Source organism: Myxine glutinosa, chromosome 5, assembly GCF_964187855.1.
Source record: "Myxine glutinosa chromosome 5, kmMyxGlut1.1, whole genome shotgun sequence".
Taxonomy (NCBI): domain Eukaryota; kingdom Metazoa; phylum Chordata; class Myxini; order Myxiniformes; family Myxinidae; genus Myxine; species Myxine glutinosa.
The window spans coordinates 145,696,384-145,724,281 of NC_136265.1; the positions used below are offsets into that span (position 1 = coordinate 145,696,384).

Below are 27,898 nucleotides of genomic sequence, written 5' to 3' on the forward strand. Positions count from 1 at the left end.
TGGACCCGGAGTGCGCTTCACGCACTTGAAATTGCGAGTGGACGAAATTTAGTTTTAAAATCCAAAATTAAATTCGTGCCATGGCTAGCCAAAGCGATCGAATGCCGGTGGGGGTAGAAGAGGAGGTAGATAAGGAGGAATTAATGACCCAGGATTAATGACCCAGAATTGGGAGAGGAGGAGGACAGTGACGAGGGGCCGGCAGCAGGGGTAGAAAATGGTGTTGCCCTGCACATGGCCGCGGTAGCCGAGCCCGCTGTGCCGGCCGCATCTGGCCTGGAATTGCTCCTAATCCGACTAACTGCGAAAATGGACAAATCGAGGGCAGAAATGAAAGAGATGAGGGACGAAGCAAGGTGTAATAAGGGCGAGCTGAAGAATGACATAAATAAAATACATGGGAGAATGGACATCCAAGAGGGAAAGATGGATGCTCAAAGTAATCAAATGAAAGAATTGGGGAACAAATCCACCCGGGACATAAAAAAATGGGCGATAAGTTGGAAGAGGTGAAAAATGAATTGGAAAGCAAAATGGGTGGCCAATTGAAAGAAATGGGGGACAAAACCACTCGGGAATTGGAAAAGATGGGAGTGGCATCAAAGAAAGAAATAAAAGAAGCGAGGAAGGACATAAGGCGCAAGCTGAGCGAGCAGGTCACTAAGGGACGCAACGGGGTAACGCGGTGCGAGGAACGCAGGGAGAGCGAGGTAGAGCAGGGCGCGGCTACATGGACCGAGGGCATAGAAATCGCGACTCTGGGGGGGGGGGCGCCGAATTAGAAAAGCAAATTTCATGCGCGCCGGCGGTCGTCGAGGTAGAAAAAGAAATAGTTGAAATTGGTGCCGAAGAGACGGCAGAGGAAGTACATGTATCACGGGAGGTCGAAATGGAACCTGAACAAAGTTTGCATTTGCACCGTGATGTCGGGCTTGCTAACCCCAGTAAAGGTTTGCAGGTACTGGCGGAGAAGAGAATCCCCAAGGTGAGTAGGGGTGTGTATGGCGCGAAAGTGTTTAGCGGGAAAAGATTTTTGGCGCACTTGGGATCGAGACGGAACCCGGGCGCTCGTGGAAGATCCGTGGTGCGATGTGTGAGGGTGACTGGCACGCATGTGCGAGAGAAGTATGCACCGGAGCGCGAGTGTATGACGGAATGTGAGTGTGAAGAGTGCGTCGAAGAAGAGTGTGTTAGAGTGTGTGATGGCCGAGGAGAGTGAGAGAGAATGCACACCAGAGCGTGTTGTAGAGAGTGTGCAGGAGTGCACACCAGAGCGTGTGATTGGGTGTGTACCAGGAGAGTGCACACCCATGGACGTTATGGAGTACCTAACGAAAGAGTGTGCACAAGGGTGTGCGATGGCCGATTGTGTGGTAACGGAGTGCGTGAGTGGTATGAGTGCACCTGAGTGTGCAAGAGAAGAGTGTGCACAGGAGAGTGCAGCAACGGAATGCATGGGGTGTATGGGGGCGCCTCGGCGTGCGAGAGTGGAATGGGTCGCGTGTGGTGAGAACGCGGCTCGAGCAACGACGCAGACCGGGGTAACGTTTAGCGCGACGTATAGCCGACGTGAGCCTTCGGTGAGTTGTGTGCTTTGTGTGCAGCGGGGATCGGCGGGGATCGATGCCGCGGCGGTCTCACAAGGACCGGCGTGCACGGTTCGCTCCGGGCCCCTCCCTGTATGGTCGGTGCCGCGCCTTGGCGGGAAAGGCGATCGGCACGGTTCAAGGGGGGGTAGGAGAGTTCGGAGCCGCGCCCCCTGGCGGCTGCGGTGCTCCGACCGTGGGCGGTTGGGCCATCGTACGTGGGACCGCAAGGCCTCGCGCAGGGATGGCGCTTTGAACCTTGGCCCAAACATGTCTCCTCCCCTGGATCGAAAATGCCGGACGGACCAAACCAACAGTAGACCAACCACCCGCATGCATCGCCCGGCTTTTCGAAGCCGAGCTGTGACAATGTATTTCCACCCAGAGAGGCTCGAGTACAGTAATGGACGAATGGCAATAGTGTTGGCGAATGGTGCCCAGCGTGGGGGGGAATGGTAGTTTAGGGGGATGGCAGTGACATGCACATGGAGGTGCCAGCGATGGTTACCTCCATGGGGCACCGAAGCTAGCCGAGGGTGTGCTAGGTTAATTGATTGGGATTTAGATGACTGTGGAGGACAATATTTAATTAGTGACATTTGTACCATAGAGGGGACGTAGGTAGCTTAGGTGGATGTTAATGACGAGGGTGTGCTTAGTGTAAGGGAAGATGGGGAAGCACGAGTTTTAGGGGAAGTAGTCAGATAGATGATGCTGTGTGTGTGTAGTAGTGTGTGAGGATCTGTGTATTGAGCAAATGAGGAATTGGTTGAGAATAACCAGGGATTGTGTATTCAGCAAATGAGGAATTGGTTGAGAATAACCAGGGATTGTGTATTGAGCAAATGAGGAATTGGTTGAGAATAACCAGGCATTGTGTATTGAGACAGATGGAGTTGTGTTGGAGTGTATGGGAAAAGGTGTAAGAGCACAAAAGGTGTGCGAATTTGGTGTGCGAGAAAAGTGGTGTGCGAGATAAATGGTCTGGAATGAGTAGTGTGGAATGCTTGGTGTGGGAATAAAAGGTGTGGAATGCATGGTGCGAAGGAGTGAATGGGGGGAGATGGACCCATTCACGAATACCCGGGGTGGGTAGTGTAAAGACAGGTAGAGGGCTCAGGTAAATTGTTTGGATATTGACACCCGTGGTGTGGGAAGTGGCAAGTAGTGCTTTGGTTGGGTGCATGAGTCAGTGAATGGCTGGGCGTGTGGCTTTGTTTGGTGCGTATGGTTATTGGAGCACTCCGCCACTGGTAGTTTGTCGGCCAGGTGAGGCCGCAGGTAGACTCTGGGAGCCAGTTAGAGTTGTGAGTAGTGTTCAGTGGGGCCTGAGGATCCAAGGGAAGGGCCCGGGTATCCCAATGCCAGAGAGGGCATCAGAGGGGTAAAGGGCCAGGAGGGGCCTTCCCCAGTTTAGGTAGTCGCAGGAGCAGGTAAGCTCGGGTGGCGACTTCAGTGGCAGAGGTGCGCAGGTAGGTAGACCTGCTGCTAGTGGAGCCACACGACCCAGCCCCGAAATTGTGCAAGGGCACAGTAAGAAAAATTGGGGAGTGAGACCCAAATTCAGGGGCACCGCAGAGTGGTCAATGGGAATCAGGTTTTTAGAACCACATAGTTTAACCCTATTGGACCCGTTCCACTAAAGCGAGCGCTGCTCGTGAGGACCAGCCACTTCCAGCTGTGTCATGCAGTTATATGAATGGTGAAATTCATGTCAGAAGGTTGAGTATGGCCGTGGTGACTAAAGTCGACAGCGGGTCCGATAGGATTAAAGAGGCCAATTGGCAGGGTATGACCCCGGGTAGTGTAAGTGAGTTAATGTCAGTGAGAGTAGTTCCGAAGAGAAATTCCCTTCGCGCCATCCACATTCATTCACCAGGAGAACGAAGCTCCGCACCAAGACCAAGTGCAATGTTTGAATGTGTAAGACACATCACGACGTAGAGGGGCATTGTGTTTGTTCCATTCCTTCCTTCCAGGGAGGGATTGGGAGACGAATTTGGCTTAGAGGGGGATATGGGAGACAGGACGTAGTGACGAATTTGTAAATACAGGGAAGGACAAGGGTAGTGTAAGCTGACGTGGGGGGGGGGGCACGAACGGTTAGGGACGAGCTTGCTCTGCTCGCTCTTCCGCGCCCCTCATGCTGCATTACCTTGTATTGCTGTGCACCTCTGTGCCTTTTCCACTTTGCCGGTTCTGCTTTGTCTCTCCCCCACCCAAGTTCAACGGAAGTGAAGCGCAGCTTACAGTTATCGGGCGATAACTGTAAGCTGCGCTTCACTTCCGTTGAACTTGGGGACGACTAAGAAGAAGACCGTTGTTGGTCGAAAGGTTGTCAAATTAAAGATCGACGTCCTGAAGCTACGTCCGCGTATGATTTAACCTCCCGATTACTTTTATTTATATATATATATATATATATATATATATATATATATATATATATATATATATGCATATATGCCACGTCCGTAGTCAATGAACACCAGCCTTGGATGAATAGCCGAACCAGCTTTAACTCCGAGGCATCCCCCGAAGATGGCAGTTATTTTTAACGCCCGCGGAATGAAGGAATTTGAGATGTTTAATTAAACAAAACACACGGGTTTAATCCGGAACCCACAACGAAAGGACACGACAAGGAAAATTCAACAGTAATAATTTAATGAAAATTAATCTGTAATAATTTAAAGATGAAAAATGTCAAATGAAATGTTGAGGTAAAAACTAATTCCTATGTGAGGTTCCTCCACTCACGGGCTCAAATACAGACAATGGGAAAGCCAAAATAAAATAAATGTTCCCTTTTTATAGTGCAGTCACTTATTTCTGGCCTCCCAAGTTCCTCTGTGAGTTTTCCAGCTGGGGACGAGGCCCAGTGCTCGATGTCTCTCCAGCGGCAACCCGGCACAAGATGGCGGTCACGCCGTGCCCCCAGTAGCCACCAGCGTGAGGCAAGCAGGGCAGCCTCCTTCGCTTCGCTCGCGGCCTCCTCCGCCTCTAAAGAGCACCACAGCCAAAACAACACCTCACAATGTTGCCCACGCAGCCAAGAGCTCCCCACTCTCTTCAAAAGTGCGCCCCAAACTCCAAGCTCCAGGACCACACAATGGCGCCGCTTCCTCCTCCAAAAACCCGCACCTCGAGAGAGAGCGAGACGTGCTCTTCTTCCTTGTCCTCTTCTTGAAGCTTCTTGCTCTGATATCCCCCTGACCAATTGCAAAGATCTTTCAAATCACCCTACGTTTCTCTCGACCAATCACAAACATTTGGGCGTGGCCTGCCGGCTTTTCTTTGTTTGTGTTCATTAAGGCGTGGCTTACTTGCCGATCGGCAATGTTCGGGAACCTTTTTGCATGCAGTGTACGGTTATTGTTGTTTAATGGAACTTTGAATGGCTGGCCTGGTTGAAGTAATAAAAACGAAGGGACAAGATCACAGAGGTAATATCACGTACTGGGGAGAACTAAACGTAATCCCCAACTAGTTAACACAGCTTCACCCCTCGTGTGAAGACGCATAAACAATCTTAAGCTCCCTGCTTAAATGCATTGACATGTCCCCTACGCATCCACGGTCCATGCTATATTGCTACAACTATACAATCCTATCTTTACAATGGGATTCCTCCATCTACCCCCACAAATGTAACAATATATATATATATATATATATATATATATATATATATATATATATATATATATATATATATATGTCATCGCACACTTTTCTCGCTCACGCTTCGGCGCACACTCTCTCTCGTACTTCGTACCACACTCTCGTACACCGCACAATGGACCTTCCGCGAACGCCCGGGTCTCAACTCTGTCCCAAGCGCGCCAAAAACCCGTTCGCGCCAAACACATTCGGGCCATTTTTTCCACTCACCTCGGGGTCCTCCTTCCCCGGTTGCACCTGGAAACTTTTTATTTCATTAGCAAGCCCGGCGTCACGGTACAAATACAGACTTTGTGCGGATTCCATCTCTTTCTCCCGCGATTTGCTCCCCGTTTCCACTGCCTCTTCGGCCCCAATTATTTCTTTTTCCTCGACGACCGCCGGCACCCATGAAATTTCTTTGTCCAATTCGGCGACCGTCGGCTCTTCTACACCCCACGTCGCGATTTCCATATCTCCGGTCAACTTGGCTGTCCTTTGCTCAAGCTCGCTCCCCACGCGTTCCTCACCCTGCTTCACCCCGTCGCGTACCACTGCGACCTCTTTGCTCAACCCGCGCCTAATGTCCTCCCCTGCCCCTTCCATGTCCCTTTTTGATTCTGCCCTCAATTTTTCCATATCACACCTTGCTTCGTCTCTCATTTCTTTTATGTCTTCATTCCACTTGACCATAAATGCCCTGCATTGTGTCAAGAATAATTGCAAGTCCTCAAAACTCCCTTGCACAACGGGTTTGGCCTCCGCCGCTGCCACGTGTGAGGCGCCGCCATTTTCTTTACCTACTGCCGCACCCTTATCAGCTTCCACTACCATCTGTCTCTGTAGGTCCTGGGTCATCAATTCTACTTTTTCTACCCCTACTGGCATTCGCCAGCCATGGTACGAATACAATTTGGTTTTTACAACTAAATTTCGTTCGCTCGTAATTTGGAGCCAATTCGTCCAATTGTTTTTTTTTTTAGGGTTCAAATCCCACTCCACTGACACCAAATTGTTGCTGCCAATATGTACAATTTGGTGTCCAAAAATTTTTTAGGGTTCAAATCCCACTCCTGACTACCAAATTGTTGCGGTTTTTCGAAGCCCATTCCCTTACAAAGGGGAGATTAAGCCCCTTTTTCTCTCTGGGTCTTCAAACCCGCGAGACAGTCGCCACTTCCGGGCAGACGTGGAAAAGGGTTTCAGGACAATTTCACGCGTACCTTGAGTACCCACGCCGCAGCGGTAGCGGGGATCGAGTCTCGCACGAACCACACGTGATTGAGTACACCCGAGCGGAATGCGTACCACGTGACTCGTGCTGTTACCTTTCTATAGAACCCGATTAGAGCGATCTAATTCGTACCATGCTAAGCCAATGATGGAAGAGACGAAACGGTCGAATCAGAAGGAAGAACAGATTTATTTACACTATTTACAATGATTTGGTAGAAGAAAAGGGGACAGAGGGCAGAACTTAAGCAGTCTTACTTATTTTTACCCAGACACGGGCCCGATCACTCACACGGGGAAATGGAAGAAGAATGTTCGCGCGCTGAACGCGCCTGCTTCGGTCGCTCCAGGAACAGCTCACCCGGCGTGGCCCTCTGGCAGTCACAGCACGTATCCCGGCGAAGGCAGGCAGGCGGGAAAATCCTCGCGGCGCGTATATCGGCAAAGGCAGGCAGAAGGAAATACGCGCGTCTGTAGCCCGGCGCGGGTTGACTTTACAGCGCGATTAATACTGCGCAGAGAGCGGGAAGCAGGGCAAGTTCGTATACAACGGGGTTATACGCATCTCTTTCTGAACTCAACGCAACTCAACTCAGCACGTCTCCTCTGGGGTCTGATTGACGTATTCTCACACGAACTCAACTCCTTCCATGGGCTGCGCAACTCATCTGCTTCAACTGCGATCTGACTTGCCCTGCGCTCATCTCATAACTAACGTGGGGGGCTCTGGTCACAGGGTTATATGGCCCCGCCCTTGCCCGACTCGAATGTTCCAAACCCCGCCCGATCACACTCACAGAGGGGTAATGAAGGCAGGATGATGTTCACACGCTGCCTTGGTCGTCCAGGAACAGCCCCACCTGGCGTGGCTCTCCCCGGTCACAGGGCGTCCCGCGATGAAGGCAAGCAGGCGGTGGAAGGGGTCCTTGTAGCGCGTCTCTCGAACAAAGGGCCCAGCAGGCAGGAGGGAAATGTACGCGTCTCTCAGCACAGCTGCCGGTTTTCCACAGCTTGTTTAGTTGCCGGTGCGCTATCACTCGCGTAACCCAATAGAGGCTCGGCCTCGAGCTCAACCGAGCGCTTAATTCGTAAGAGCGCTTATAGCTTAGTTCATGCGCGTCTTCTCTCAGAACTCGTAACTTGCTCACAAGCTCCTCTGCCCATAACTACTCAAGCTCAACACCCAGCGCATGCCCTTCTCACAACTTGTAACTCATCAAGCTCATCACCCATCTCATAACTCAGGTCGGGGGCTTCGCGCAACGGGTTATATGGCCAACCCCCTTAGCCCTCTCGAATGTTCCAACCACGCCCTGTGACGCAGTGCCGCAGCCACTCCCTTCGAGCCCTGATTGGCGGCTCACGCTTACCGTCAGCTTCTCCTCCGCCCTCCTTCGGTCTTGCCTTGATTTTCCAGGCCTGCCTCGTGTTAATTTGCGCCAAAAAGCCAAAGGTGGCATAAGGAGGCATAAGGCAATAAAGGCGGCATAAGGCAAGAAAGGACCTAACTCTCATTATTCTACTCAACACAAGACTAACACAGGAAAATGACTATTCTTACAGATACTAAGAAATAACTGAACTATCGCGAGGCTACGTGTTGTTGTGTGACTAACTATGAGGGGGAAATTTAACCTTTATTGTACAAACTCAAAACCGCAACAATATATAAAAGACAGTCATGGCCAAAAATATTGCCACCCTTGCACTTTTTTCCAAATAGTGCACTTTTAGCTCTCCCTGCCTCTCCACCTTTCTTCCCTTATCTTTCCCTACCCTCCCCTCCCTTGTGCTGTGTCCGATGCTCCCCCTCCCTCTTCCTTAACGGTATGGACCTCAAACATCCGGGGCCTTCGCTCAAACCTGACTGATCTCTCCAGACAGCTTGCTTCTGACAAACCAGACTTGATCAATCTGCTTAACAGAAACTTTCCTCCTTCAAGATGTCTCTGCTTCCTTAATTTCTCTCCGTTTACTCCCTCCTATGGTATGATAGACCTGAGCCTTGCCCTGGTGGTGGAGTTGCTATCTTTATCAAAAACTCTTCCTCACTCTCCCTGCACTTCCCTCACCCCACCACACCCCCAAGAGGGGTACAGGTTACTAAGTACTGCTAAACTGTAGGTTATTTTTCTATTCATGTTCAAAATGTAACATTCAATTTGAATTAAGTTTTTCCTCGATCTTAAACCAATGTTTGTAGACAGACAAACAGACATGGTGAAGCAATTGCTTAACCTCACTTTATGCTTCGTGAGCGCGGAGTAATGATGCCAATGTATCAAGGCCTGCTCTGCTGAAGCGGCTTCTCCTCTATCCTTTCTTTTAAACTCCTTCACCTCTAGTTGCCTTCTATCCACTCAGAACATAGCCATTGTTATTCAAATTCATCAAAAGGGCAGGAGTTCAGGATCCTCTCCAGACATATCTCTAAAACATTTGAAGCGTTTTCACTTCAGTTTACATGGTAGAAAATGCATATTTTTGCATATTGCATTTCTCGGCTTATGAAAGAGTTGTTTTGATGTCGATAGGCGTACGCGGACGTTTAAGAAACATAATTCGTCTGAATGTGCAAGGAAAGCAGTTATGAAATGCAATAAGTTGCAGTGGTCGGAAAGCTGTGTTGACAATGTTCTCGCCAATGAGCGTTCTATTCGGGGTTCAACCCCCAGAAAGGTTCAAACATAACTTAAAAACTGCCATTCTGATGCGGGTTGAATATTCGTTTCCCCTCGTTAACATCGCCACCTTCTGTGAGAACAAATTTAATGTTTTTGTTTAACGTCAATCAAATGTCAATGCGGGAAAAGGCCACCCTGTCCACGAGCGCTGTAGCACCAGAAGCATCAAGTTACCAGTACCACATGCAAGGGAGAGAAATATCCACATACCTTTTATTCTACGTCTTGGTTCTTGGTATTCACTCAAATTATTATTCATTTAATACATTATTTCTTTTTGAGGAGAAGGAGGAAGAGGAAGTGGTGAACGGTGTGGAGAAATCAGGCACAATTTGAGAGGAGGACCTCAGGGTAATCACAAAAAGAGAATGTTTGGGTGGTTGGCAGTTTGAGGGTAACACGTGCACAACCACACCTGAGCACCATTGTCAGCACAAAATCTGACCGGATCCTTTCCACATAAAATGGTTGATGTCCCGTGTTGTGCAATTGAGGGGTATGTTGGCTCACTAGCAAGACGTGTGCTAGTTTATATAACATATGTCTGACTAAACCAGCACTACCTGTCCATTTCCCCACCCCCGAATCGTGCTTGCCTGGAAATCCCACCGATCAATTACTCGGTCGCAATTACCATTTGTGTCAAGAGTTTGTCACTCTGCTCCCTAAGTCCTCACCATTGTGCCTTCGAGATGTACCACCCATCGTGTAATGAAATGCTTCTTCCACTTTCATTTTGCCACGGACCATGTCCAATGATAATCAAACCTTGAAAGTTTAATATCGAATTGCACGGTAAAAATGGTGGATTAAATTTGAATTGATGATTAATGTGTGTAATATTTCTTCAGGCTTCTCGTTTTTTGATTTTTTTTTTTTTCCCCAGACACACTTAGTATGGAGGGAAAGAGCCAGGTGTTGTTGCCTCACTGTTGCATGTCCACGTCAATTCTTGAGTTGGCATTTACTTATTTATTACTTGCAAAATCAAAGATTTTTCAAGTATATTGGTTGATCTTGTGCGTTATTCTCTGTCTGTCTGTCTGTCTGTCTGTCAGTCTGTCAATCGCCTACAGGTCACAATTTTAAACCGATCTTCATGAAACTTCACCAGATGGTAGAGTTGGTCATAAGCAAGACGCCTATTGATTTTGAGGTCAAATGTCATCTTGAGGTCAAAATTTCTAAAATTGTCATTTTTCATCCGATTGACTTGAGAATTGAAAAGCATTTGCATATCGAGTCACTAAATTAGGGAACCAACTAGTTTTGAGGTCAAATGTTAACTCAAGGTCAAACTTCTAAAAACATCAATTTTCATGTGATTGACTTGAGAATTAAACAGCAATTGCAAAAGACCTAACTGAATTGGGAAACCAAATATTTTAAGGTCAAAGGTCAACTCGATGTCAAACTTCTAAAATCATCAATTTTCATCTGAAAATTCATCAATTTTAATCTCAATGACCTATGCTTTGATTAAGATCGTCAATTTAAATCTTAGTGAAATGGGCAATTTGATGTATCCATGGCAACTTTTTCTTTTTGGAGGGGTGGATTTTGCAAGTATTGTGCTCCGCATTACGTCTTGTTGATTTATTTAAACGTTTTTCAAATCAGATAATATGAACTGGAATCTTAATGGATGTTTCGTCACATCCATGGTCTCCAATGAACCTGTCGGATGATTTCCTTTGTTGCTTGTAACTTAGACTTTTGGCAATTTAATTAGCTTTGTGTTATAATGGCTTGCGGCCTTGAAGCAATTTATATTTCAGGACCATGGACGTTAGTTAATTGTAACGGATTTGCAAATTTGTCATTTTTTTGAGATTAGGGACTTACGGAAACTGAACGCTGTTGTAGTAAATGACTTCAAGCCACGTAAGTAAATGGGTTATTAAGAAGGTTTAAGGAACTCCCTGTTGAAATCTTGTGTTTTGGAGCAACTCTGCCTTGCGGTTATGTTCCACGCCCACCACTCCCCAACATTTTAAAAATAAATACATGAATTTAGCACTGACTTTCATCCGCAATCAGATCAGATCATAGTAGCTGTGTTTATCCTGCTGTTTGCCGCTACATTTGCCTTCCGACACAGATGTTATCCTCATGAATAAGCAAAGGCATTTGCAATGGTATTTTCTGTGCTTAGAAGCATTTTAACGTCACTGAACCTCATGGAGATACTTTTGTGGTCCTTGATGCTTAATTGACAGTTGAGTGTTTGCAGATTCAGCCCGAGGAGGTGCTGATGACGGCACATCCATCCTTGAACATACTCATTCTGGAATGCCCTGATGATTCGTTTGTTGAACCTCTGTGCTCAAATGAAGACATATGTAGGTATGGTTTGATCAATTCCTGAAACTTCTGAATTGCCCACTATTTAGCTTGTGGATATCTCCGCTAGTGTTCCACTCTTATTTCTCTGGGTTTTGGGTTCAAACACGGGAAGGGCCAAATTTGAATATAGCTGCTGTTTGGGTTTGGGTCGTGCACAATTGCAGATTTGAATACCCCAGCTGTCTTGCTTGTAGACACGTAGACAAATAATATTTCATAGTAATGTTTTCAAGAGTAGACTTTTGAGGGGCTACAATTGCCATTCTTTAATTTTATTTATTTTTTAACTTGTCATATGTAGCTGATCCCCAGTGAGACGTGAAAAAGTCATTTCGGAAGTTTTTGTTGTTGCTCGTTCACTCCTCTGGGGGGCACCAGTCCATCCACGAATATCATTTCCATAGTCGAGAATTTGCCCCCGGACAAGCCTCTGCTCCTTTGAAGGCTGCTGCCGAAGTCGGTCCACTCAGAGCAGGAATTTTCAGATTTGACCACTGTCTCACCATACAGCAATGGCCTACTCTTTTTCAAAAGTTATCAATGGGATCTCTTTAACATCCACATGGAGATGCTAGAAGATGTGACAGCCAGATGAACGCCCATTTGAATGATGGCTTACCCGTTGATGCAGCTCCTTGTATACAAAATCATCAGGAAGGCAGTTTATAGTCTGGGCAGACATCAAACCCAGACGGGACAACTGAAAGCGAGTATGCTACCTATGAGCTATCCTTGTAGCTCCTTATTTGGAATCGCCTTTAAATACCTAGTTTTTTTTGTTGTTTTTTTACAAATTTAACCACAGCATGGCTACACCATTGCTTCTTCCAAATGTATGCCCATTTTGAAAATTTCTACCACTCTAGGTAATGGGAACTTTCATCTTAGCTGTGTTTATCTGCTGGCTACTTCCGGTGTCTTTGGATGTCGAGTCGTGTTTTTTTTATTTTTTATTTGAGCTTCTCATTTAATTCAATCTTTTACCTGTCGGTATTGAATTTTAACTTTCAACGCCAAGCTATTATGTAAAAGTTTGCTGCACAGTTTGAAACATTCTTAATGTGGATAGACTTTGGCCTTAAGTTTGAAACTAGTTCATCATAATGCAAGTCTTTTGTTCTTTATTTGTAGATGTCAAATTGATGGGAAGGAAATTCCTGTGGCTCTAGTTGTCCACATGACTCCAGACACAGTGCTTGCCAATCCCACGTACCAGGACTGGATGCGAAGGTGATTACATTTGGACAGCATATAAAAGTCAAAATTATTTTTAGCCTGTTAATCTTTCTCCATTGTCATTCTTTTTTTTTATGGATGTAATAGACGTTTCCACTGTGAACCTCATCCTTCATGTATGAACTGTTTCTAATTGGGTTTACACTTCAATTGATGGTGCTTTTTGCAATACATGGAGATTGTTATGCTTTAGTCTTGTTGCCAGGCCACTAGATTAGCAATGCCTCAAAACTCTGCCTGTACTTTTGATCTCTGCCAGGTTTGGTGAAGGTACGGAGCACCTAATTGTGAATGAGCAAGCAAATTGTGTTCACTTTCCGACCCAGTTTGAAGTCCAGGCGCAGCTGAATCTGATCCACCCTGGGATCTTCCCGCAGTTGCCTCCACACACACTGCTGCCGGTCGGTTCCTTTTTGTCTAGCATTTATGGAAAGTGACATCGGCCTTGCTGGTTTAGCTTCCCAAATCGATTTGGTCTTTCTACACCCAACCCAAACCTTGTAAACCTTGTAAACCGAGCTCCATTTTGTGCACCCACTTCTCTCCCCCATTTCATCAATGTCTTGGCCGTGATGCTGGTCCGACTTTGTGATTGCATTATGGTCCAACTCGATGCCAAAAACAACTCGTTTGGCCTGCAGGTGTTTTTATTACTTATTTTTAGGGCCTTTTTTGATTTTGCAGTCTGGCACTACAATTACGTTAGAGCTAATCGATAAACAAGCAAATGAGAGTTTCGGGTGGATTGAACAGAAGATGAGAATTTCTGCAACAGCGTGTTATTATTTTGATTTTATATGTTGCAATCATGGCTGCAAACCTCATTGTGCGTGTTTCTGTTGTCATGGATCTAAAGCTCATTGTGCATGACATCGTACCCTTTGGAGGCCTGATCATGCCATCGTAGCTTGGCAAAGGCTCATTGTGTATGACATCATAGCATGCGGAAGCCTCATCATGCATGACATCATAGCCTGTGGAAGCTTCGTCATGCATGACACCATAGTCTGCGGAAGCCTTGCCATGCATGACATCATAGCCTGTGGAAGCTTCGTCATGCATGACATCATAGCCTGCGGAAGCTTCGTCATGCATGACATCATAGCCTGCGGAAGCCTCATCATGCATGACATCAGAGCCTGCGAAACCTCGCCATGCATGACATCGCCTGCGGAAGCCTTGTCCTGCATGACATCGCCTGCGGAAGCCTTGTCCTGCATGACATAGCCTGCGGAAGCCTTGTCCTGCATGACATAGCCTGCGGAAGCCTTTTCCTGCATGAAATAGCCTGCGGAAGTCTTGTCCTGCATGACAACATAGCCTGCGGAAGTCTTGTCCTGCATGACAACATAGTCTGCGGAAGCCTTGTCCTGCATGACGTCATAGCCTGCGGAAGCCTTCTCATGCATGACATCATAGCCTGTGGAAGCCTCATCATGCATGACATCGCTTGTGGAATCCTCATCATGCATGATAACATAGCCTGTGGAAGCCTCGTCATGATATCATAGCCTGTGGAAGCCTCACCATGCATGACATAGCCTGCGGGAGCCTTGTCCTGCATGACAACTTAGTCTGCGGAATCCTTGTCCTGCATGTCAACATAGCCTGCGGAAGCCTTGTCCTGCATGACAACATAGCCTGCGGAAGCCTTTTCCTGCATGACAACATAGCCTGCGGAAGCCTTGTACTGCATGACAACATAGCCTGCGGAAGCCTTGTACTGCATGACAACATAGCCTGCGGAAGCCTTGTCCTGCATGACAACATAGCCTGCGGAAGCCTTGTACTGCATGACAACATAGCCTGTGGAAGCCTCGTCCTGCATGACAACATCGCCTGCGGAAGCCTTGTCCTGCATGACAACATCGCCTGCGGAAGCCTTGTCCTGCATGACAACATAGCCTGCGGAAGCCTTGTCCTGCATGACAACATAGCCTGCGGAAGCCTTGTCCTGCATGACAACATAGCCTGCGGAAGCCTTGTCCTGCATGACAACATAGCCTGCGGAAGCCTTGTACTGCATGACAACATAGCCTGCGGAAGCCTTGTCCTGCATGACAACATAGCCTGCGGAAGCCTTGTCCTGCATGACAACATAGCCTGCGGAAGCCTTGTCCTGCATGACAACATAGCCTGCGGAAGCCTTGTCCTGCATGACAACATAGCCTGCGGAAGCCTCGTCCTGCATGACAACATAGCCTGTGGAAGCCTCGTCCTGCATGACAACATAGCCTGCGGAAGCCTTTTCCTGCATGACAACATAGCCTGCGGAAGCCTTGTCATGCATGACAACATAGCCTGCGGAAGCCTTGTCCTGCATGACAACATAGCTTGCGGAAGCCTTGTCCTGCATGACAACATAGCCTGCGGAAGCCTTGTCCTGCATGACAACATAGCCTGCGGAAGCCTTGTCCTGCATGACAACATAGCCTGCGGAAGCCTTGTTCTGCATGACAACATAGCCTGCGGAAGCCTTGTTCTGCATGACAACATAGCCTGCGGAAGCCTTTTCCTGCATGACAACATAGCCTGCGGAAGCCTTGTCCTGCATGACAACATAGCCTGCGGAAGCCTTGTCCTGCATGACAACATAGCCTGCGGAAGCCTTGTCCTGCATGACAACATAGCCTGCGGAAGCCTTGTCCTGCATGACAACATAGCCTGCGGAAGCCTTGTCCTGCATGACAACATAGCCTGCGGAAGCCTTGTCCTGCATGACAACATAGCCTGCGGAAGCCTTGTCCTGCATGACAACACAGCCTGCGGAAGCCTTGTTCTGCATGACATCATAGCCTGCGGAAGCCTTGTCCTGCATGACATCTTAGCCTGTGGAATGGGGTGGTCCAAAAATTTGAAGATTGGATTTTCATTTCTCCACAAGCCTGCCCCTATTCCTATTGAAGAAAGTAGTTTGTGGTGAAAATTTGAGCTTGATTGGACACTATTTAGAGGTTGCTCAAAATGTTGACAAATTTTAATGAATAATAAGATACAGAATTTTTAGCATCATACATCATTTCATAGATAATTATCTATTTTAAATTACTCAAATTATTTATTATTGTTGGCTTACACTTGTCTTCAATGGTATGACCAAGAGATTGTGCAAAAGCACTGGCCACAAACATAGCACGCCGATCTGAGAGATTTACTCTGTCCAGAGTTGCCACTATTGCTGGAGTGATCAATTTGATGGGAGCCTTTTTCGCCTGTTTGGCAGAAGATGGACTTTGGAGTTTGAATTCATTGTCCCCTGAATCGGAGCTTTCAATCTCAGACTCATCATCATCATCAACCACAGCCGATGTTGATGGAACAGACTGCATTGCTGTTAGAGCCTCAGCAGCATGTTTCTTCTTTCTTTTATCTTCATTCTCAAGCCTGATATGCTTTCTGTTCTCCTTCACTGCCAGAGTGTTGTCCACAGATCCCATACGTGAGCTTGAGGGATCCTCACTCTGCATGATAAGGAATGCTTTGTCTTCTTCATTCGTCATTTTCTCAAGCGCATCATTTGGTGAGATATCGAAGAGGGATTGAAGATCATCTTTGAACATCTGCTCCTTCACTCTATAGTTTTCGAATGTCTTGGTTCTATTTTTCTTTACCAGTTTGTAGGCATTATACAACTTCAAAAGTTGGCGCTCACAGGAATCTACTCTCTGCACTGGAATTCGTGCTTTCTCCCAGTATGCACACACAGCTTGTACACTAAGTTTGGCACTTTCACGAACTGTATGGTGTTCTTGCATGTGATGGTACACCATTTTCTGCAATGTGTGTCCTTTGGTTGGTAGTCCCCCACATATTATTTCCTTTTCAGACTTGCCCAGCAACCAAACTGTGGAAGAGCTGCTAGTTTCTGCCATCTGAAAAATGACATCATATCGTCATAAGATATGATGTCATGCTCGTCATGCATGACATCATATCTTATGAATGCTCGTCACGCATGACATCATATCTTGCAGAAGCCTCATTGTGCAAAACATCATAGCTTGCAGAATCCTCATCATGCCTGACATAATAGCTTCCAGAAGCCTCATCGTGCATGACATCATAGCTTACTGAAGCCTCGTCATGCATGACATCATAGCTTGCTGCAACCATGTCATGCAAACAATTGAGAAGTCAAAAATCCTTCCCCGTTCGTGAATGATTGCTCCTGCACATCTCAAACTTTGCACAGATGTTAACCATTTTCTATGTAGTTTTTGAGCCAGCCTCACACTTTCCGCAATGGTGTGTGAGTTTCCTGTTGCCTTTGGAAGACGAGTCGTGTTTTTGCCTGAAACATTTTTTCATGGCAGGGATGGAGATCTTTATGGCTCAGTCGTATTTCACTGCTCACTCTGAGTTTGGTTATTTTAACTCGAACTTGTCATTTTCAACTCGATCTTGTCTTTTCAACTCTATCTTGTCTCGGTGGGTGAATTTGCTCATCTTGTACTTTTCTTTCTAAGCGCTTCCATAATAATCTTTTTTTCTAAATAAAGGGTAGTTGAGGCTTTGCAAACTGTGAAGAGGGCTCTGCCTTTTTTTGTTGTTTGCTCTGAATGTGATATTTGATGGTGGTCGCAGTGACGCTCATACATATTTCTTGGACCTACAGGTTAGCAGTGTGAACTTGCCCATCCCTCATACGCGAGCAGAGTGCATGCTGAAGTATGAACTTCGACCCCAGCGGCAGTGGCACAGGTGATCTTGCCTCTTGCTGTCTGTTTTTCTGTACCGTCGGGCCTGTACCTACTCTTTTTGACCTTACATTTGAATTGAGAAATGCTCCTCCTTTAATCACTTTCAAATCTCCTAGGATAGTGATGCTTTATACAATACAGACCGTTTCCATTTTCCAAATTAATTGCACATATTAAACCAATGATGCCATCTTGGTTCCAGAATATTTTGTTTAATGCTTGCTCTGTTACTTGTTGTGAGATTTATTTTGTCTTGTGATGAAAATTCTGTCATGTATTTTTCTCAAGATGTTTGGTTAATGGTGTGAACACATTCCTCTGTATTTCCTTTTACTTTTTTTTCTCCATCATTTTTCTCTTCAATTATAGGCGTTATTGGAGCACCTTAGTAAACCGGCCTATCCCACACCTCAGTCCAAATTGAGTTAAGTGCACTAAAGTAATCTTTCATGGTCTGTACACCTTTGGTGTGAATGGCAGTTCCAAACAAAAGGTTTGAGGTTGAAAGTGATATTTGTTCAATGGGAATTGAAAGGGATTCCAAATGGGAAGCTGAACTTTGAACCCATTTTTCTCAGAACTCACATCATGTTGGATAGACCAGTTTACTTCAGTCTTTCCATTCTCGACAATGTTTTAAAATATTTTTTAAATCTTCCTTGCCATTGCTTCAGTTGCAAATCCATATGCCTGCTCCAAAATTACAAGCCAAAGATTGTTCTTCGAAATGCTAATCCCAAATCAAAATGAGAATCTGAAGTCTCATCACAGGCAAGAAAGATGTACATCATTCCACTAAAGTATCCATCTATGAGTGTATTTCTGTTCATTGGTTTCCTCGTTGAAAAGCACTGTGTGTGCAACGTTGGGAGCCACTGTGTATGGTTTGAAAGGTGTTATTCTTCTTCAAATGAAGAAGTATCCTGTTTTGTATCCAGGGATTCTGTGCCAGTAGAAGACAAGGAGAAGGCCATCCAGGAGGCATGGGATATTCCTGACTTTGCCGACTGTGTGAAGGAGTGCCACGAGGCACTTTCGCTTGACGTCAATGGCAAGGCCGGTAAGGTTTTCGCAATCGAGGCAGTGCTGGAAATGATCGGTAATTTGTATGCTCCTGAGTTACGGGAACTTAGTACAGATCCCAAAAAGGCCACATGCTTTTTCAAACTTTGAATTATTTAACTGATCATTTGCAATCTATTCTTCAAGCAGTGGGTCACTCCCTTTATTGCCATGTCTCTGTGAATCGTATCCAGTTTTTTTGGGGGGTGGGTTGGGTGCTGGATCTGGAAGACATTTCTTTTTCTCGAATTGTTTCCACTTCATTGACATTGGGTACTTTTTATATATTTTTAATTATTTGTGTTGTACCTTGTTTGAATGAGAAATTTGTAACAGTGTATGAGAACCTGTCAGCATTACCCTTCCACTGTTACCATCAGATCATGTTGTCTGCGACTTGCCTCTTTGCAGAGACATCATCTGCGATATATCCACACACAGTCTTCCTGGGGACTGGCTCTGCCCTGCCGTGCAAATCTCGTAATGTTAGCGCCATCTTGTTCCGCATTAGGTGTGTATGGATTCAGTCCAATTTGTGGAAAATGTACGTAATTGGAATTCCTTGGTGGATGCAGTGTTAAAACGTTTTGTTTTTGAAATTTATTGAGGCTTACTGCGATGCTTTTTGTTGTTTTATTTTTATTTTTTATTCATTTGGTTTTTGTTAGATTCGGCAACCACTTATTCGACTGTTGTTCTAGCATTGTATTTGTCTATTGCATTTCATTCACAATAACCGCCAGCCCACTTAGTGAGTTAACTTTTCCTCCAATTAGGAGCCAAGTTTGTTATCCTCATTCTTGATGGGAGGAAAACTGTCAGGCCATTTGGTCCGGCTCATATATAAAATAAGGCAATTCTCTGTACGTCTGATAATTATCGAAGCAAAAAAGGCCTTGCCGATCTCCCGCCATCTGCACACGTGCGGGAGTATCCAGGGTCACTGAAGTGAAACACTGACCCCTGCCGGAGGGGAGGGCACGTTATTGACACCTCTTTTTGCTCTCGGAGGGAACAGGTGTTATTATTACTAAAAGAAGATGCATCCGTTTGTCTGTCATACGAAGAAGAAGCAGCACCTTGTGCTTTTATGTAGCGGTTCTGGTTTCTGTTGGCATAGAATAATAAAAATGATACCGATGGAAAGGTAATAATCTATTTCTATTGTTGGAAAGCTAATAATTAATAAATCGATTTGCTTGGAATAAAAAATTGTGTCCTTTTAATCATAAGGATGCCTGTTTTAAAAGCCTTCCTTCCAGAATTGGTGAATAAGTGCGAAAGGGAGCTTAAGGCAGCAGTTCCAATGATAACATTTATTATTCTATGACAACAGGAAGAACATAGAAGGAGCACACAAAATTATATATGGTAATATTTCCAGAAGCAATATAAAATGTGTATATATATATATATATATATATATATATATATACAGACTTGGCATTTAATATGGAATATTTTTTTTTTCTTGACTTGTGTTTACTTTCTTAACTCAGTATATCAATCTGGTGAGTTTCTTTTAAACTTTGGTGATTTATTTGTTAAAAGAACCATGTCACTGATTGTCTGTCACAGCAAGAAGTCAACAACAGGATTATATCACAGGTGGCATGGCAAAATGTACGGACAGGTGCATTTGATGATTGGCTTCACAGTCGGGTATACAAGGGTTGTTGCGTTCTGTATTAGTGGAAAACAACTGCTGCACATCTCCAAAAGTTATTGCCGCTTCCTCTGGAGATGGTCCGTCAACTCGACAATGCTGTTTGTCATGGAGTGGTGGCTTTACGAAATTATGGCATGAAACAGCGTGCTATTGCTCGGCAGTATGGCATCACTCAAGGTCAGGTGTCAAATATCCTGAAACGAAATGCTCAGAGGAGTGTCCCTACTCCAATACCGAGGCCAGGATGTCCCCGCAGAACCACAAGGATGGATGATCGCCAGCTGCACCGGTTAGTCCGCAATGGCCGTACCAAGTCAGCTAATCGGCTTAGTGCTGAGTGGCAGCAACTGACCAATGTGACTGTATCCAGAAGGCTAGTCAACCAACGACTGGTTCAAGCACGCTATCGTGCCAAGCGTCCCCTGAGAAAGCCATGCCTGACCAGACAACACCGCCAGCGCCGATTGCAGTGGGCCAGAGAGCACCGTCAATGGCAGCCAGGACACTGGAATCACGTGATCTTCAGTGACGAGTCTAGATTTCTGGTCTATCGTCAAGATGGCTGCGTCCGAGTGCGCAGACAGTGCATGAAGCCTACAACAAAGATTGTATAGTGCCAAGAGTCCAAGCTGGAGGTGGTGGGGTGACCGTTTGGGCTGCTTTTCATGCAGGGGGCAAAACTGACCTGGTTGTTCTGAATGGAAACCTGAACCAGTTCAAGTACAGGGTCATTCTGGAAGAAACATTGCTTCCATTTGCTCGTGCAGCCTTTCGAGGAAACTTTGTCTTCCAAGATGACAATGCACGGCCTCATCATGCTCGCATGATCCAACACTTTCTCGCTGACCATGGTGTAGAGCATATGGAGTGGTCTGCCATGTCCCCGGATATGAATCCGATAGAGAACTTGTGGGCAGAATTAACGCGTCAAATCGACCACTTGGACCAGCAGCCGACCTCTGTGCGTGAATTGCAGCAGGCTATTGTCACTACATGGCAAGCGATTCCTGTCCAAACCTTGGCAAATCTCGTGAACAGCATGCCTCAACGTGTACCTGCTCTCCTGAATGCTCGTGGGGGTTACACGAAGTACTGAACTGTAATTTTACTGTCCGTAATCCCAGTCGTAATTTAACTTTTGTTTGTGTTGAAAATTTTTTTGGCTAATGTGCAAAATAAAGAGATACTTCTGGAAAACGTACAGAAGTTTAACACAGTACTGTCCATGAATTGAGTTCGATATCAGTTTACATCACTTTCAAGGATCAATTTATTTGTTTCGAAATGTCAAATGTGGTTTATGTTTCTTTTAAAGGTCACATTAACAAAATCTAGAATAATTTCAACATAATTCCAATGAACTTTTGGTTCTAAGACATCTTGAAAAGTAAGTTCACCCCACAAAAAAAACAATCCATATTAAATGCCAAGTCTGTGTATATATATATATTAGGGTGGTGCTCAAAATAATTTATAAAAAATATTTACTGGGACATGGCTTTATGTTGTTCCTTTTGTTCCAAAATGAAAAGACACCAAATATGAAAGCAATCTGATTTTATTTAGGGGTGCCACATCAGCCTTCAAACTAAAGGTGTCTACAAAACTTTTCTATATATGGATCAAAAGCAAAACCAGAAGTTTGTTTTATGAAAATCCACCCTCCACTCACTTTCTTTATATTCTAGCAAACACAAGTTACAATAGCTGCACAAATAGCACTATATTGCTATGAAAACTCAAATTCAATGATAACAATCCAAATGTTCAGTTCATAAAATGAAGAGACACCATATCACATAATATTAAAAAACCCAAATATAATGAGAAATGTAACTCCTATTTCTGGGCCTGTTTCACCACTGTTGCCTTCTTGGCATCGGGGTACATCTTCCTGTGAGCAGCAACAACTTGGAGCAGAGCTTGCTTTTGCTCTTCATCCTTTGTAAGGAGCTTATTGTAGTCTTGTATCAATGCGACACCCCTTTCTGCCCTGTCGTTCACCACGACTAAGCCACTGGCGGCTTTCTTTGCTTCCTGAAAGCTGGTTTCTTGCTCCCATGAACCAGGATCCTTATCCATCCAATCAGTTGGGGTCCCTAGGATGCTGAAGAAATGCTTGGTGTGTTTTGTTATGAGGCCAGCGATTGACAGGGCGGTTCCTCGTTTGATAGCTGGTCTCTTTGGAGAGGGGTTTTCACCGTCATTTTTCAATGCTTCAATCATATTGATCTTGCTTTCTTTGTCAATTCTGGTGTCAAAGAATGCAAATGCCACTAGTACTGGGCTCATGTACCACGTGTGGCGGCCAAGTGCCTTCAAGGCTGCCTGAGCCATCTTCTGATTGATTTGTTCAAACTTTTCCAACTTCTTGAAGAGGTTAATGTCATTCAGGGGAGCCTCAATAGCTTGTGGAGCCCGAAACCAAGCCTGTACATACACAAGGCAGACAAAAATGTTGAAGGCTCGGAGTTCTCTCGCCTCTCGAAGTGTCAAGTGGAACTCTGACCGAAACATGAACACCTGTAGTGAATATAGTGCTTTTGCCATCCATCTGGCTCTGTGCATTGCTCCTGGAGCCATGATCCGGATTCCACGAGGTGGGATTCCTCCCATGTAGATGACAGTCAGTTCTAGGAGTTCACGATAATCATCTCGTGGCTGCTGATCTTTCAAACACACAAGAGCAAATTCCAGAGCTTCATCCATCATGTCATTGTTCTGTGCAAACTCAGCTGCCGTATCAGGATCTGTGAATCCATTTTTTGGTTGGTGATGGGCAATGGACGGCCACTCCGCCTGAAACCGCTTAAAAAGCTGGATGTCAGGGCCTGATGAAGGACCGAAAAGAGTGGTGAAAACATCTCCCAGAATGATTTCGTGCGCATGATGGCGGCAAGCCAAATGAATTAGTTCAGTCTGTAGCTTCTTTTCAATGAGGACAGCAGCCCCTCCACGAACACCTGAATTGCTGGCCGTTGTGTCAAAAGACAAAGCCTTCACCTTGCCCACAAGGTTCCAGCTCTTCAGTGTGTCCACTACAGCGGTTGCCATAGCTTCTCCTCCCCCGTCAGGTAACTTGGGAACATTCAACAGCTGCTCCATTCCATGGTACTGGTTGGACACAAGGATTGGAAGACGATCCACCTTCACATGCACAAAATCTCCAGTGACATCGGGAAGAAGCTTTCCATCCCAATGGACCACTAAAGGACCCTGCACATTATGATGAAATGCTTCTTTTATTTCGTCCATGGTTTTGCATCGATGCATCATGCGATTCCGCCGCACTGTCCATCGGTTCAGTGCCAGCTCTGCAGGATCCCATCCTACTGCTCTACAAATGGATGCCAAGTTGTGGACAGCCATTCGGTCACTTGTTTTCATACGATCCAAAGAAGCTGCGACTTCAGGAGTGACAATGTTGATAGGCCTTCTTTTCTTGGGACAAGATATCCCACCATCAGATGATGAAGAACCAGCCTGTGCCGTGGTCTCAGAGTCAGAGTCTGAGTCTGTGACTTCCATAGCAGTAGCACCCTTCATGACCATTTCCTGTCTCTTATTTTCCTTCTCTGCCTTAGTCTTCTCCTTTTCTTCCCTTTCTTTCTTTCGCTTCGTTTTTGCTTCCAACACAATGTCTACAGATCCCATTGAAGCCTTCCTCTCTGAGAATTGATCGTGAAGAAACTTCCTGTCCTCGGGGTTGGTGATTATGGCCTCCGAATCTGCATGCCTAAGATCAAACGTCTTCTCCAAGGAGGCCTTGAAGGATGCTTCCTTTTTCTCTTGGGTCGCACCACCCCGCTTTGCACCTTTTTGGAGGCTCCTCCATTCTTCATATAGCCTCTCCAAACGATGGATGCAGTGCTGCTTCGTCGTTGTAGGTAGGTGAGCTTTTTCCCAGAACTTCACAACCTCTTCAATGGTGAGGGTTGCACTCTCCCGGGCAGTGCAATTCTCCTTCTTCAGGTGATGGAAAAACAGGACAAGAGTTGATGCACAGTCGGGAGCTTGGCACCTTTGATGGCATCTCCAGAAGTGGACCCAATGAGATACACATTATCCTGAGCCCGAGTTTTCAATGAAACACTGGTACTAGCACATGCCATATCTGCAAAATACGCAAGAATGTGGGTAAAATCCTGTTAATTCTTACTCCACAGGGTCACTCTCTACAAAAGAGCCACAGTCAATAAGTTAGGCCTACATATTACACACTAAAAAAGCGTACCCCTGACCCCGGGAACCTGTACAAAACATGCATGAAAATTGCCCAGATAGTGATCATAGGAAGTCTCAAAACTGTATATAATATATTGTATATAACTATATATATAATGTATAATGTGTATTTATGTATATTTATTATTTAATGTATATTTTATGTATAAATTTAATGTATATTTAATTATAATGTATATATATTGTATAACTATATATTTATTTATTATATTTAAATTTTAATATATCATATTTATTTTTAATATATTATTTAATGTATTATATTTGTCTATATTTGTATAATTGTCTATCGTATAATTGTATATATAATGTATAATATAATATATATTATTATTATTTAATGTATATTTACTATATATTTATTTTTAATATTATATTTAATGTATATATATAATTATGTATTTATTTTGTGTATATACAGCCCAAAAAATGGGAATTCCTATTTTTGCATGGGGGAAAATTCATCACTGATGTGGCACCCCTAAATATTATTGGATTCCATTCAAATTTGGTGTGGTTTCCTTTGACACCAAAAGGAACAAAAATAGACCATGTCCCGGAGAAAATCTGCATTTTGATTTTTTGAAGCCACCCTACTATATATATATATATATATATATATATATATATATATATATATATATATATATATATATATATATATATATATAATTAATATATAACAAAGGAACACACAAACAAAAGCCACGTCCGCAGACGCAACAACAATAATTACGTTTATAAATTATTCTTTATTTTTGCATGCTTCACTTCATGGATGTATGTACGTATATACGTCTGAACCTTGTAGAAGGAAATGGCTTGGCCAATCTCCATCCAATTTTGCATGCATAATTGGGGTGCCCAGGGTCAGGCCATGAGCACAAAATACCACCGCAACTCTCCATGAGGATAGACAGCTGATTTGCTAATCTATCCTGTACATGTGCATTCGTGCAAGTGGTTCCAACCACTGATCCCTACCCGAGGAAGAGGGCATTGACACCACATTTCGCTCCCGGAGGGAGTGGTTGCTTGTCGTGTTGTTAAAATGGCTCTGAAAAAAAAAAAGATTGAAATGTGTTTGTTGGAGTTGTAAAATATTTGTTGGAATTGGAGTAAAATAATCTGAGTGAGTAAACACACCACCATTGCCAAGCGGTTATCCGACCATCACTCGCATTTCTAAATTAATCTTCATGTGAAACATTTTATATATTGTACGTGTAAATTCCATTTAATTCCTCGAGTTTTTGTTGCCCTTTCCATTTTTCCTAAAGTGAAAGCTTTATCTTTTCTTTATAGTGTTGCATATGCGGTGGTGTGTCAATGCCATTTTTAAGAAAGTGCTTTCAGTTTTTATAAACAATATTCATTTTATTTGACGTTTACAATATTGCATGTTCCGGCACTATGTGGAGATCTTTGTTTAATCTGCAATTGTGGTTGAGTAAAGGGATGCAGGGGAGGGGGCAGTGTGGGGGCGCGGATCTTGTGACCTTAAAAGTGGGGAAGGTTGGATCTAGTACATGCAGGCTTGCTGCACGGACCTGCGGATTGTTAATGGTCGATCTCATGCGTATTCAAGGGGGACTGACGACACAGATATAACCTTCGCACTTTTGTTTAGGCAGATTCACGGCCACCACTTTTCCCATGTGGCTGCTCTTTTTTCGTTGTTGCCAATTCGTGGAGCAATGTTGAGTTCTAAATTGTTGTTTGACTGTGCCTTTTCTACTGAATAATATTGTTACAGATGTCACCTCTGGATAAGTCCAAGAGAGTGGCGTGTCCCAAGAGACCACGAATGCCTACTGCGACCCTTAACTCGGGCCTGATCCCAGCACCCAAAGTCGCTTTACCATGCCAGTGAATTAAGCATGGCAGATGGGTGATCATGCCTGTGACTATGCAGTGGTTAATAATTTGGCCAAGAGAACCAATATGGCATTACATGGGCTACCATTACCATCGTGAACTCGGACCAATTCCGGAAAAACTATCTCGGACCAACCACATACAAGATAAATCAAAACACGTATCAACACTTTCAGGAATTTATTAGAAGCATGGACAATGAAGCAAAAGAGCAGCAAATAACATGAGGAATATAATAATGATGATATGGGGAGAGAAAATGGCAGGGAAATTAAAATACAAAAATGGTGGGAAAAATGAAATGCACAAATGGCATGTATATTAGCACATATGAAACACATGAACATTTGCCCTTACCCTTACGCAAGCACTTATGAACCATTACTTAGCAAAGAATATACTACTGGATCCACGATTAGGTTGAGGGGGGCCGAAAATGAAGATGTTGAAGGGAGATGAATGAGCGGGACTCTTGGCTTGCCCTGATCGAATCTGCGGTCCCTCCAGTTGGAGTGACCTTACCACAGCCTGGCGCCTGAATTCACTCCTTGCACCCTCTCATGTGGCAGAGCTACGATGATCTGGAATCCGTACCATGAGCTGGATGTTGAAGAGTTTGTGTTTGGAGGCTGAAAACGTCACTGGTGGCGGTCGGGCTGTGTTGAAGCCATCGCAGACAAAAACGAATGGGATACAACGTGTAAATAAAGGGGGAAAATAAAACGTTTGTAGAAAATGTGTGAAAAGTGGGAGGGGTAACGAACTCCAGCTTACAGCAACGGGCTATGAGCGATGAAATGTTGGGAAGGCCGAACGACTCTGGTGATTGTATCATGTCCTTTCAGAGAGAGAGAGAGAGATAGACAGAGACAGAGAGGGAGAGAGAGAGAGACAGAAAGAAAGAAAGAAAAAGAAGGAGAGAAAGATTTATCTCATGTCCAACTCTTTACCTCCGCCACCAAAGGTGGATGGATGTTATGTTTTCACGTATGTCTGTCTGTTTGTTTGTGAACAAGATATCACAAAAAGTTGTGTACAGATTCGGACGAGATTTGGCAGAGTTATGGCGTATCTGACAAGGACGAAATGATTACATTTTGGTGAAGATCCGGATTCGGATCCGGCTACTAGAATTTTTAAGTGATTCTTCACCATTGCGAGATAGGGACAACAACGATACATAGTAAGATATCTGAAAAAAGTTATGGACCGATTTGGACGAAACTTGGTGGAGAGGTTGGGTGTGTGACAAGGAAGAATCGATTCAATTTTGTTGAAGATCCGGATCCAGCTATAAGAATCTTTTAAGTGATTCTTCACCATTGAGAGATAGGGCCAAAAACGATACATGGCAGGATATCTCAAAAAGTTGTGGACGGATTTGGAGGAAACTTGGTGGAGAGGTTGTGTCTGTGACAAGGAAGAATCGATTCAACTTTGGTGAAGATGCATGGTATCCATGGAAATCTCCACGCATGGCTTGCGGACTTCCTCTCTGGTCGTAGTCAACGCGTGGCCCTGAATGGATTTCTCTCATCTCCCCTTCCTGTTCTGGCTGGAGTTCCCCAAGGTCATGTTCCTGTCATGTTCCCTGTG

General features: G+C 44.8%; 1 protein-coding gene across 1 annotated transcript in view; it reads left to right on the top strand.

Annotated features, from left to right (window-relative positions):
• The window catches only part of ELAC2 (elaC ribonuclease Z 2), a 124,322-nt gene that overhangs the window by 44,290 nt on the left and 52,134 nt on the right, over window positions 1-27,898 (top strand). Inside the window, exons 10-15 of the mRNA XM_068116034.2 lie at window positions 11,400-11,512; window positions 12,644-12,742; window positions 13,008-13,149; window positions 17,364-17,449; window positions 18,387-18,508; window positions 18,922-19,021. Of these exons, the coding sequence (XP_067972135.2) occupies window positions 11,400-11,512; window positions 12,644-12,742; window positions 13,008-13,149; window positions 17,364-17,449; window positions 18,387-18,508; window positions 18,922-19,021 (662 nt within the window). The remainder of the gene's footprint in view (window positions 1-11,399; window positions 11,513-12,643; window positions 12,743-13,007; window positions 13,150-17,363; window positions 17,450-18,386; window positions 18,509-18,921; window positions 19,022-27,898) is intronic.